The 14,011-nt window shown below is 40.5% G+C and overlaps 1 protein-coding gene across 1 annotated transcript in view; it reads right to left on the bottom strand.

Annotated features, from left to right (window-relative positions):
* The window catches only part of Nptn (neuroplastin), a gene marked incomplete at its 5' end in the record, with an annotated part of 67,159 nt that overhangs the window by 5,248 nt on the left and 47,900 nt on the right, over positions 1–14,011 (bottom strand). Inside the window, 2 exons of the mRNA XM_048793207.1 lie at positions 4,225–4,498; positions 5,432–5,565. Coding sequence (XP_048649164.1) covers positions 4,225–4,498; positions 5,432–5,565 — 408 coding nt within the window. The remainder of the gene's footprint in view (positions 1–4,224; positions 4,499–5,431; positions 5,566–14,011) is intronic.

Below are 14,011 nucleotides of genomic sequence, written 5' to 3'. Positions count from 1 at the left end.
TAGCATTAACTGAGAGATTAATGATCACTTCCAAGTTCCTCCTTTGTTTGGTCCTATTGCATTTTTTCTTTAAGGTAACTTCTTACTGATAAAATGACCCCTAGTCAAGAGACAGTGAATGTGTTCTGGATGTTGTTTTTAAAAGTCACATTTCTTTTTCAACTTCCATAGTGTGCCATGAAGCTTCATATGCTACCAAATGCTTTGACCAACTAGTAGATTTGGGAATATTGGAAGACCTCTTTAAAGTGTCTAAAAGAGCATGGATATATCAGATATATCAAAACCTCAAATATCTTCTCCACCAGTAACTTAATGGAAGAGTCATTTTGACTTGCTTATGAAAATTATCCTAGTGTGAAAAAGAAACTCTTGATGCCAGCACTTTTCTTAACTCAGTTCCCATTATTTAATTTTAATGCCTGTGAATCCACTAAAGTGTAGAGTAGAACTGAAGGCCCCAGTGACTGCTCAGGTTCATCACCCCATTTCCCAGCAGCCCGAGAGCACATATCAGTTGCTCTTTACTTTAGCAGAGAGCCAACACAGGTGGGCTCCAAGCATGTGTCCAACTGTAACATGAATGGATGGCTAGACTGTTTAACATTTTGGAGGAACATACTCAAAGTGAAAAACCAAAGCTCTGATTTGGCTCCATGATTCACAGGTTCCTAAAAACACACATGGATAATCCTACAAGACAACTTATTGGGTGCTGATCCTCCAACATACTAAAGCATACAAATAGTAGATTTCATTTATAAAAAGACATGGGTCTTTTTTTTTTTTCTTTTAAAGCAGCTGAACCTCAACTTTCAGCTAAAGCGGTATTTGCTTTTCTAGTGGAACACAAACTGTTTAAGTTCAAATGTATTTTTACTTTTATACTTAGTCTAAGAACTCACAGAATGCCCCTTACAGGAATACTATGAGTTCATATAAAAAAGTTCAGTGAATCTGAAATAAACTAGGTTTTGTCACTGCTCTTGCAAGCCATTTTAAAATGGCATATATTCCACTATAATGAGCACTACCAGGCCTAGTTGGTTGAAATGAAGAATGTGAACCTGGCGCTTTAAAGAATGACAATTCCCCATGTCCTCTCTATGAAAAAAGAATCTATTTGACAGAGAAAAGGTACATTAGGCCTTAAAAACAAAAAATCCTTCCCAATTTCAAAGTGGCATAAATAAGCCAAAACAGTGCCACAATCGTTATATATAAAAATTCACCACCTTGAACAACCAAGTTCATATAAGATAAAATGTATCTCTTCATCCCCCAAAGGGTGTATACATATAATCTACATTTAAATTTGGAAAGGAGCAAATGGGAAGAAAGTGTATATGTGGCACTGGTGGAAGAGAGATGGCAGTATCTAGTATCATTTTTTGCTCAACAAATTTTGAGCACATCATTGATGCCTTCCCTTCAATATCAACAACAAAAATCAACAAGTTTCTGACAAAAAGCAGGGTGTAAGCCTCTGGTCTGGGTAGTATGAACTGGCTAAAGAAGAAAAAGCAAGAGCATAAGAAAGCTCACTCACATTTTTTTTTTTTTTTAATGATTACTTTCAGGGTAGAAAAGAAGGGAGGTGGAAACAGAGAAGTTTGAGAGAAAGAGGTCGAGAAACAAAGGAGAAAACTGGAATGAAAATGCTGGAGTGAGGGTAGGGATGTTGAGATGGAGAATGGAGCCTGAACCAAACTGGCTGTCAGGAAGGGAGGGAGAGAAGGAACACTGTAATCATTCTAGAATCCCAGATTTTTCACCCCAAGTCAACAACAAAGAAGTATTAAAGGCTGCTTGCATTACATTATTCCTAAGAGACAAGAGCAAAGAAGCTTAACTTTGCACTTACCCTGTAGTCATCTCTCTTTATGTAGGATTCTTTCACTGTCTATAACAATTTAGTTTAAGAGGTTACTTTCCCTCCAGGAAGCTGTTCAGAAGCCTGGGTGGCCATAGATGTCTCCTATAACAAACTGGTCTCCCCATTTGATTAACCAATGAACTCCTAAGCTGGGATAGCATCCTTAACAACAAAGTGGGCACTTATGAGGAAGATCAGAACCGGTGGCAGGGACATGCTAAGCCAATGTACCACTCTTTCATAGGAGAAGCAGCCAGCCTTGTCTAAAAAATTTTAAATGAGTTTTTAGAGCCCATCTCTGCCAATTCTTTCCTGCCTGTGTGCTCTTCAACCTGTGCAAAGGACAGGCTGAGAAAAAGCAGTATTTGGCAAAGCAATATGTAGCACTGTGGGAGGGATGCAAAAGCCCTTGTCAGGAAGGAGGCATAACTGCTCCCAAAGAGCACATGAAAACCAGGCAACTCTTCTCTCCCTTTACTCTCAAGTCTAAATATAGGTGCACTCTGTGTTGGGAATCCTAATATATAGCAGAAAAGGGAGAAATCTCAAGGAAAAACCATTAGGGATACATGAAAATCCATGAAGTAGTTTTACTTCATAGCGTAGGAAAGTAAAACTCCTGGGGGACCATCCTCTATCTCAGAGAAACTAGACCATGTATTTACAAAGGTCTCTCTGCTTCCAGTCGACACCCACCCCATTCCTCCATTCAATTCACTGCTGAAAGTACATTCAAAGAGGCATCCATCTACCAGGTCTTCTTACAGGTAAAACCTCTTCATCAATCTCAGCACTCATTCAAATACTCACTCTACTTAGTGCAGACAAGAGATTTAGAGCTGCTGAGAAGAAAAGAAAAGGAAGTGGCTGGTGCTCTCAAACATGTCCTTTTCAGAGAGTCTAAAAGTCATTGGCATGCCTTTGAAGCTCCTCCACTCTTTTCAAGGGATCAAGAAACCTGTGTTTGCCAGATATACAAAGGCTGCAGTCCTATTGCTCAGCCACAGAGACAGTCAACCCTGGGGTAGGATATTGTGCCACGGGTACATAAACATAATCCCCAGAACTGGTGATCCCACCATCACTCCAGGTCAGTTTGCACTGAGCTTAGTGACACACACTTCTGGTCTAGCTTGGCAGCAAAGCAAGTGTTGGCAATGGTTGGTCAGGCATTTTTCTTTTTGCCAGTGATATGAGAGGATGAAGTAGTAGTGGGAGGGTGGGGGTATGGAACTATTAGGAATCTGAAGTTCTGATAGGAGTCTCCACAAATAGTTTCCCCCTGGTTTTAATCAAAGGGTTAAAAAATGAAAATCTATGACCAAAAAAATACAACAATATCCTAAAGCTTTCCTGATTCCAGGCTTGTCCAATAAGAGAAGACATCAGCTGTTACCTCTACAGTGCTTAATGACTCACCATGATTCTACTGCTACTGTCACTCTACTCTGCGACCCTGGGCCTGCCTTGGGACATGGGCTCCAGGTCCAAGTATTAGCACTTAGCTATCTTAAACTGGGAGGAGGGATACATCAGACACTCGCCACTGTTCTTCTCTTTGCAACACAGGCAGAAGAGCCATATGGTAGAGAATAATGAAAATCTACCAAAGAGACCAATCAAGGAACCACAGGGCAGCTTGTTCCAACGGCTTTCCTAAGATAGTCTGACTTGGACTGGGACTATTACTTACAGGAATTATACCAGTCAACCATCTGACAACCAGTTAGATACTTTAAATCTGCCTGAATGAACAGGTGGCCTACCATCTTGGGGTGGCTTCCAGGCTTAACCTGGATTCTCTTCAAGCTCAGCTGCCTTATGATCTATATTGAAGGAAGACAAAACTCAACAAGGAGACTGACAGCTGTTCATTTACCACAAGGCCTAAAGGGCAGGGCCCTAGGATTTGGAGGATACCTAAAGAGGGAAAGAGCATATTATAGCTACTGATGCCTAATATAAAAAAATCTTGAATCAGGCACAGTGGCACATGCCTGTAATCCCAGTGGCTTGGGAGACTGAGGCAGAAAGATCGTGAGTTCAAAGCCAGCCTCAGCAATGGTGAGATGCTAAGCAACTCAGTGAGACCCTGTCTCTAAATCAAATACAAAATAGGGCTGGGGATGTGGCTCATTGGCCAAGTACCCCTGAGTACAATCCCCAGTACCACTCCACCTACAAAAAACCAAAAATCTGAGAGGTAGGGAGTTAGGAATAAAATTTTTCCTTCTTTTTCCTTTTGGAATGTTTGGGAATCCCAACATCCATATAGTCTTCTTTGGGTGTTTAGAAACCACCCCCAAAGAACCAAATCCAACATTACTGTTCTGTAGGTATGCTCTTACCGTCAGGAACCTCATCTGGCCTCTTCCTCTTCTCATACACAACAATGATCACTACAAGGATGATGATTTCAGCCAGAATTCCCAAGAAAGGCCACAGTGGGGCCAGGTGGCTTCGTACCCTGAGGATGGTGAACACTGAGGCGGAGCCAATAGAGTTAGTAGCATTACATTCATACTCTCCGGGATCTTCTGTGATCTGGAGGTTCATAATACTCAACTCTGTATAATTCTCCTTGTTGATGATGAAGAAGCGACCAGAGGCATTGCCAATCTCCTGCAGAAAAAAGTGGGGACACACAAAGGTCAGAGTAGGTGAGCCAGTGATCAAGGGAGGGTAAAGTTCTCCTCCCTCTTACCAGGACGCTGGTGGAAGTGAGATGGCAGTATCTAGTACCATTTTTGCTCAACGAATTTTGAGTACATCACTGATGGCTTCCCTTCAATATCAACAACAAAATCAACAAGCTTCTGACAAAAGCAGGGCATAAGCCTCTCATGTGCTAGTCCTCCAGACTCTTCCAGCTTCCACAGAGTGCAGGCTTACTGGTATAGATTGATGACATAATGAATGCTACTTCAAACACCCGATGAGAAACTACAGCAGGAAGAAGATGGGGAAGGAGCAGCACAAAGGACTCCCCTATTCCCACATCTGGGAATATATAGTACCTGCTTTACTAAAAAGGAAAACTGGTCAAACAAAAAGTTGGAGGGTTTAAGGCACTGTCCAAACACCATCAAAAATCATCCCACAGGTTGGAAAAGATGTTCTTTGACCTTTTGTATAGCAAACATTGTCTAATACCAGTGCCTAAGCTTGCCCTTTGCCCTTCTTGGGTTGTATCAGTATTTCTGAGTTCTAGGAATATACTTATAACTGCCTTCAATCTTACCAAAATCAAAACATACTCTAATGGACTGGAATAGTAAAATATTTAAAACAGGCTTGGATCTTTCTGTGTCCTATCCTGAAGGCAATCAGATAGACAGCTTTAACAAATCATGTACATAGTCCATGCTGGATAGAGATTGCCCTGCAGATTCAGATGTAAAGCATTCATCACCCTAGAAAGGATGATTCAAGCCTTGTACACATCCAAGAGTATAGGTGTTGAAGCAACTGGTCCAGATGTCTGCACGTCTCTAGTAGAAACTCCAGCAACCACAGAGACTCAGGCACCAAGAGCCAGGGCTGCTTCCTACTCACTGAGAGCACACCATTCTCCTTCTTGCGCCAGATCCACTCTGGGTGGGGATAGCCAACTGACTTGCAGTACATTATGGCATCCTGCCCCTCATTCTTGTTCTCACTCCGTTTATGGCCAGTGATGTCAGGAGCAGCTGTGAAAAAGTGTTAAGAAAAAAAAACAAAAACAGTTACCACAGTAGCCTACTCTAAATAGGTTACAAAGGCCTAACCTACTGGCTCAGAGTCTTGCTTCTAATGTAATTGGCCTTTAGGCACCCTTCCTATTCAGCTTTGATAAAGAGCATTTCAGATAGGATAATGGAGCCAATTCCATTCCTCACCCCCACCCACCAAAGCATCAGAGCAGGTACCAGGGTTATTAACATATGAAGTTCTACTCAAGTAGGTGATTCTCCAACTTACAGGAAAAAGATACAAGTCCAAGGGCCCTAAATTTCCTCCTCTTTAAAGAAAATGCAAACAAAAGTCATTATCATCTCTGATACTGCCAGCCCAGGGTTTTCCTTCAAATACTTGCACTAATAACAACTATAGATCATGTCAAATATCACATACTCCCCTAAGGGAAACAAAGAGGCTTGAGGTCAAACATGTGCAATCAAGGTACATAAAAATAACAAGTGCTTGGATAAGGTACTCCCTAAGTATCAATGACCTAGGTTCTCCCAGGAAAGACTGAAAGAAATGGATGAACAGGAAATTCAACCAGTGTCTCAAATGCTTTTGTTAATAGCTTAAGAATCTGACTAGAGGGCTGGGGCTGTATCTCTGGGCAGAGCACTTGCCTAGCACATGTGAAGCACTGGGTTCGATCCTTAGCACAACATAAAAATAAATAAATAAAGGCATTCTGTCCATCTACAATTACAAAAAAAAAAAAAAAAAAAAATTTAAAGAACCTGACTTGCCTTGCTGGGCATGGTGGCACATGCCTGTAATCCCAGTGGCTCTGGAGGCTGAGGCAAGAGGATTGGGAGTTCAAAGCCAGCCTCCGTAATGGTGAGGTGCTAAGCAACTCAGTGAGACCCGGTCTCTAAATAAAATACAAAATAGGGCTGGGGATGTAGCTTCAGTGGTCAAGTGCCCTTGAGTTCAATCCCTGGTACTGGTACCCCCACCCCTTAAAAAAAAAAAAAAGGAATCTGACTTGATTACCTCATTTGCAACAATCTTGATGAACCCAATTCTGGAGTTCCTAGAGGCTGTTGGGCTTTTCTACTTTTAGAGATCACACAGGAACAAATAAACTGTACCTATAATCTAAAACTTAGGTCAGTTTCAATGATCCAAGGAGCCTGAGATGGGGCTAATTCTTTGAATTTAATCTTTTAACAATACTTTCCATTAATGCTGGACCAGTTACAGGAACCTGATAGCAGTGAAATTCAAAGTAGGCTAGACTTTACTGTTGGCCAAAGTAGGGAAGAAAATCAATAGGACTTTACTCAAATTCCAGTTTTGCTGGCTCTTGACAAATTCCATGCTTTGTTTCTATTCCCATTATCAAACAGAGATAATTCTTACGCCACACTACCTCCCTGTTCCTATTTTTTTTTGTATCAGGGGTTGAAGCCAGGGGAACTAAACCACTGAGCCACATCACCAGCGCCATTCCCCTTTTATTTTTTATTTTGAGATAGCAAGGCCCTAAGCAACTTTGCAAGACCCTAAGTTGCTGAGGCTGGCTTTGAACTGGCGATCCTCCCACCTCAGCCTTCCTAGCTGCTCCCTGTTCTTGAATAGATAAATAAGATGTCAAAAACATTCATTTTGAGGCTGTAAAGTCCTGTAGAATTGTATTGTATGATGGACTGACATCAGGTACTACCTCTGATGAGCTTGCTTTTCTTGGCTTAAGAGTCCAAAGTTCTACTACTCACAGACTGTGCTTCTTAGGCACAAACTAGTCTTGTACTTAACTTCTAGAGGCATCTAGACATGAATGAAATGGACAAAAACCCAAGCTGTCTCTACAACCAATCCTTGCTAAACTGAGGCTTGTTCAGGACCACTTAGTGTGTGAAATGTTTCCTAGACTGGGTGTTATAAAAGAAACCTCATTTTGTTTTTCTAGGAAAAATGCTTTACTACCAAAGGGAGTGATTAGGCTAGCTCTATCTTGTCCTAATCCAAACTTTCCCCACTGCCACTTTATCACTTCTCAGGCCTACTGGTTATCCTTCCTTAGAGATTTCTTCAGCCAAATACTATTACTCCAAGGAGTAAGCTCCAAAGCCATATCTTAACCAAAACACCATCAAGGGGAAGCTGAAGGACATAGTAAGCAGAAGAGCAAGCTGAAGGACATAGTAAGCAGAAGAGCTAACACACGTTGCCTCCAACTTTGTTTCACTCACTTGACAAGCATCTGTTGAACATACCCTACATGCCAGAGATGATAACAAAAGGATCAGAAAAGGTCTTTCTGATGTGAAAATAAGGAGTAGGGCACGCATATGTGTAGAGAGAACACTCCAGGGAAAGAGAAGCAAAGGGGTTGAGGCAGGTGTGTGTTTATTATATACAAGGAACAGTAAAGAGAAGTTTGGTTGGAACACAGTTCACAAGAACACAGAGATGAAATCAGAAAGACTGTGGACCCAGACTGGATAGGACTTGGTAGGCCACTACAATGACTTTGGGCATTTACACTGAGTCTGTTAGAAATCACTAGTGGCCTATTACATGCAAATATGAAATGATTTGTATGCTTTCACTGACTCCCTATGGCTATTATATGGACAACTGTACATATACAACAGTGGAAGCATGACCAAACTAGGATGCTACTTGAGTAATTCAGACAAGGGTGTGGGTGGTATCCATGGTTCACATGAAGGGAGTAGCAGTGGAAGTGGGGAGAGGTAATGAGATTCTAGGTATATTTTGTAGGTTGAGTTAATATATTTATTAATGACTTAGATATGGGACAAGAGAGAAAAAGGAGCCATGGATGACTCCAAGATTTTGGCCTGAGTAATTAATTAATCATTAAGAATGGAATCGCCAATTACTAAGATGCTCAGGGCAGTTTTTGTTTGATTATTCTTGTTTTGTTAGGGAAGAAAGCAATAGTGGACAGGACATGTTAAGATTAAGAAGCATATTTAACGAAGTTGTCACGTAGGCAGCTGAATATTAATTCTGGAACCTCGGGGAAGTGCTCTAGAGTGAAGATATAAATTTCAGAAATCAGCTTATCTATGGTGTATTTTCCCATTTTCACTCTCCTTTGCCTCAAAGGGAACACTCTGAGCCATATATAAGGCCAATGCCATTAGCACTAGTTAAGTACTATAGTTAAGTACTATTAGCTTTTGCTTTGGGTTACACATTAGAACCACCTAGAAGGCTTAAAGTTAAGTTGGCAGAGTGCTCTACGGCCTCTAAAAAGTCATTTTTCTGAAAGAGCCCAGACTTCAAAGGTCAGGAATGGGGAGAAGAGTAGGAATGATTTTCATTCTTGCTTTGGTATTCAGGAGGAGGAAAATGCCACCTTCCTTTTCATTCATCTAGCGCATTATTCTACAAAGGTTTCTACTTAGAGATGGAACATGGCCTTAAAAGCACCTTTTTTGGCCATGTTTACAGAGCATAAGCCTATAAGAAAATCTTTTCATTAGTTATATCAACTAATGTTTTTTTCCTCATCTTACCAAAGAGTACTGTGTGAAGTTGAGGAGAAAGTATTTCCTCTACCTAATGGACTACAAAAAATAATGCCTTGATTATCTTGGATGAAGGGAAGTATCACTACTATACTAGGTACAGAGAAAATTAACCTAAGCCACACCACTCTACCCCTAAAGGAAGTGATTATAACAACTATGACTTCTGCCTATGGATCAATAGAAAAGGTGTGTCACTTCTATCTTTTATGGTAGCTGCTTGCTTAATCAAAATGCCTGTTCCTGTACCACCTGCTGGGCAGGACAGAGCACCCACAGATAGAAAGGTAACTGCGCAATCAGAGTATATATCAGCAGTGGTCAGAAACAGGCCCGTTAGGGCTGAACCACCAATAATGGTTTTAAAATAGTACACAAATTCCCTGATACATTGCCTTTCAAGAGATGAAGCATAATTCCCCTTAAATATTAGGACTAGATTTAGTGACTCCTTTCTAATGAGTAAAATAAAGCAACTCTGAAAATGTTCACAAAAGGCACTGTGGCTTTCTAGTCTCAGTCATCACACGCTTTGAGGGGATGTAAGCTGCCATGCTAGGGGGTTGCTCAAACAGCATATGGAGAAGCCCTCAGAGTCCTGCCAACAGACATGTGAGGGAGCCACCTTTGAGAGTAGATCGATGAGCCCTGGCCAAGACTTCAAATGAGTACACCCCAACAAACAGCTTGAATGAATTCTCAGGAAAGACTGAAACAGAAACCCTGCTAAGCTGCTCCATGATCCCTAATCCAAGGAAATTATGACATGAAAAGTGTTTTTCTAAGCCACTACGTTTTGGGATAATTTATTACACAGGAATAGATATACTAAATGATGAAGTAGATATTACCCCATTTTCATAAATTGGGAAACTCAGTTTAAAAAAGTTATTTAGTGTCTAAAATTATACTGCTAGTAAATGGTAAAACTGGAATTCAATTCAGGGTTGTTATCACTCAAGAAACCATGCAATTTTGTACTTTACTATAGTGAGGGGAAAATAAATCAGCATAGGGTTGACAAAAATTGAAATATCTAATATGCATTACTGATAACTGCACAGTAAATTGCCCAAATGTTATTTTTACTTATAGATGTACCAGAAGTCTCTAGACCTGATGTGGGACTGATTTACCTGTCAGAATTTAACTACCTCATATAGTATAATGTATGGACCAGAACAGAGCTTTGGATCTGGTCACTTTAAAAAAGCTCTATTACTCACCAATCAATTAATCTAAGGTTGATCATTTAAAGTCCTTTGAGTTTCAATATTTACTTTCATAAAAGGGAAATAATATCCACATATTTCATAGAGATCTTGTGGGGATTAAAGTATACCACTATACTAAGGTTAGAGCTCAGGATCAAAAAGTAGAACTCAGATTTGAGCTATTAGGGAAAGGAAAGGCGAAGGCTTAGACTCCAGCATTGTTAGATCTAGGCAATCAAAAAGATGCTGATTACTATGTGCTTTCCCCTCTTGATGACATAAACAGGATTTCTGTTGTGACTCTAACAGTTTAATCAGGTGAGTTACTGACAAATTATATTGATTAATGGCCTTTTTTAGTGCCTCACCTTAAATGGGCTTGCCATTTAACAAGGCACCCCTTGACCAGGTCTGCTGGTTTGAGAAGTCTCACTATGCCTGTGTATCATGAAAGAGAGCAAACAATCCTTCCTTCCCTTTACCCTCTCAAGGGGGCATAGACTGAGTGGCAAGAGTAAGGGGAAGGAACAACAAAGAGACACACTTGGAATATTATTCTCTCTGGCCTTGTCTGTCACACTGTCTAATCATGTAAGTTAATGGATATCCTTCCAGTACCCTAATGAATGGCAATGTAGGGGTCCCAAAAAGTCTCAGTAATCCAACAGCACTTGATTCATTTTCATTTTCTGGGGAATCTGGGCTTTTGGCCTGTTCTCCAGTACCCTCTGTTTGCCTGACTTCCCTGTACTTAGAAGCAAAGTAACCAGCTTCTCTGCCGGGCTGTATGTCAACTCAGGCAAGGAGGCATGTTCAGATGAAGCTGATATTAAATAAAGTTAACAGAAGAGACAGAAGAGACCTGAAAAAGGGACCAAGGAATAAGGCCTCATACATAGACTGTATCTGGTGCTTACTTTTCAAAGCAAACTTATAACCTAGCAACTCTTTTGCACAAATAATCTACTCTTAAAAGTGTTATCAACAAGTGTGTTGTTTCTAAGTAAACACACTCATTTTCTACAGTCTTTTTGCTTTTTTTATGCAATCTATCCAATACCAGAGACACCTCATTTTTGCTGCAGGCAAAATACAAGCTGTACGGAAAGCAGAGGGAGAGCAAAGATTTACTGCTAGCCAAGGGACTATGAGGAGGAATATAGGAAGAAATCTGAGAATGGTTCAGAGGGAAACAAGAAGGATGTATGCTTTTGGCTCAAGAAACATTCTCCACAATGTGTAGACTCATCATTGATTGTGAAGACTCAATAATCCTAGGACCTGTACTGCCTTCTGCAGGTAAAACCACTAAGACGACACACAAGTTTCCTCAAAGACAGTGGTTCTCAACCTTGGCTGAACACTATAATTATCTGGGATGGTTTTAAAAAGTATGATGCCCAGGCCACGTTTCAGACAAATTAAAGTTTGAGAATCAACTGCTCAAACACTTAAGAAGTCCTGCTTGAGAAGTCCTTGAAAGCATGATAATAATACCTTGAAGCTCTAGGACATTTTGAACGTCAGCCTTAGTCCAAATAACTATCTCTACTCTCCCTCCCCCCACCTTTTCAGGGTGCTACCCTTGACTTTTCCTGGCACCAGTGATAGAAGTCAGAGACTACAAAGAGGGAGTGTTCTCATGAGACAGGGAGATGAATGGGTGGAGGTGCAGGGTGAAATGAGGTAGAACTCTCAGGTTGGAAAGTTACAGTCATCACCACTAGGAAAATGAGTTTAGAATTCCTTGCCTTTAGTATACAGACTTATCAGAGCTGTACAGAACAAAAGAACCTTAAATATCATCTAGGGCAAGGATTGAGGCTCAGCGGTAGAGTGCTCGCTTAGCATGGGCAGGACCCGGGTTCGACCCTCAGCACCACATAAAAAAATAAAATAAAATAAAGGCATTGTGTTGTGTCCATCTACACCTAAAAAAATAAATAAATAAAAAAAGATCATCTATCTCTCATCCTATTTCATCTAATACTTGGGAAGCTGAGGCCCAGAAAAGGAAAAGTGACTGGTCAGGGTCACATCATGTTTAATGACAGAGCCAAGATTAGAACCCATTTCTTCTCTCAGTCCAAGGCGTTTTAATTATTACATGCTGAACGCAGCAGTATGGTTTTATGCTTAGGAGCAGTCTCTGGAGTTAGAGTGCCTGGGTAAGAACCTGGCTCCACTGGCTAAGTCTGTCACACTGGATCAGTTCTTTAATTCCCCTGAGCTTTGATTTTTCTCATCTGGAAAGTGGAGATTACAACAGCATGTACCCCATGCATCTGTGAAGACTGAAAGAGAGGAAAGGAACAAATAGTGTTGGCACATAGTAAGTGGGCGATAATGTTAGTTGTTCTTATTAAGAAAAGTCAGAATAGCACCCTGAAAAGGAGGGGGGGAAAAAGAGTAGAGATAGTTATTTGGGCTAAGGCTGTAGTTCAAAATGTCCTAGAGCTTCAAAGTATTATTATCATGCTTTCAAAGACTTCTCAAGTAATCACAATTCTGGATCAGCTTTAGCATATGTTCTGACCTAAATGATGTCACAATCTCTAAGCATCTTCACCGATCAAACTAGCTATAGTTCCTTCACATCAAATGAAGAAATAACTCTGAAAATGCTGCACATAATGACAGGACTGTACAAATATGAAATGTGTATTATTCCTCTCAATAATGATATTCACTTTCACCACACAATCCACGTCAGCCAGTTTGGACTGTGATCTGTCACCTATAAGGCATGTTAACAAGCAGGAAACAGGGAAGTAATGAAAAGGCCTCTTCTAGAAATCCTAAAATTCATTCCTAAAAAAAAAATCTTAAAATGCAAAAAAAGAGCTAACAGGTAGGAAGGAAAAAAAAAGATCAATTTGGCTTTTGTAGCCACCAAAAGACTGAAACTCATTAAGAATATCCAGGGAACAGGGAGAGATGGTCCTAGTATGTCACTAGGTTCAAACTTTTCTGGGAAGGAATGTACCTCACATGAGAGTCAGTAGTACATTTTCTGTCAAGGATTTGGTGACTACTAAGACCATTTAATACAAATAGCATTAAAATTCAAAAGGTTGAGCGATAAAGACAGGGCTTGGGAATCCTGGCAGAAATTTTCTTTTTACTTTGTAAACTACATAGAAATTTTAAATTTGCTTTTTTATGAGCATATTTTTTCAATTTTAGAAAGGGAAGGGAATAAGAGGCAAAGAGTTGAACAATTATAGGGCTAAAAATTTTCAAAATCTTTGTAGAGCTTTCATAAATCCTCTATAAGATGTGGAAGCCACAGCCTCTGAAGTGTCAAAAAGCCAGGAGCAATGCCTTCCTTGGAATGAGCTAAGCAGATCCCTGAGAGGCTGGGTTTAGGGGCAAAGGTCACATGGCTATTTCCCCTCTCCTACACAGCCCTGCTCTGTCTTCAACCTCTGCATCTGCTCAGGTCACCTGCCAATTACCTAAGAAACATAACCCTTAACTGTATAGTATCTTTCTTCTTAAACTGTGCCTCATCCTTGTCTTTTATAAAAGATGGGAGAAAAAACCTACTTCAGATGCAAGGCCTTCATCATTGGGAGATGATATCACCATCAAAATTCTTTCTTGACAGCAATCTATAGGCTAGGGAGAAAATGCATGGTCATCTTTGGTCTACTCCCAGACACATGTCCCTCCTGATTCCTGTAGCCTTCTTT

Source organism: Marmota marmota, unplaced genomic scaffold, assembly GCF_001458135.2.
Source record: "Marmota marmota marmota unplaced genomic scaffold, marMar, whole genome shotgun sequence".
Taxonomy (NCBI): domain Eukaryota; kingdom Metazoa; phylum Chordata; class Mammalia; order Rodentia; family Sciuridae; genus Marmota; species Marmota marmota.
Note: the sequence above shows the minus strand (reverse complement) of the source record. Positions and strands in the feature narration are given on the sequence as shown.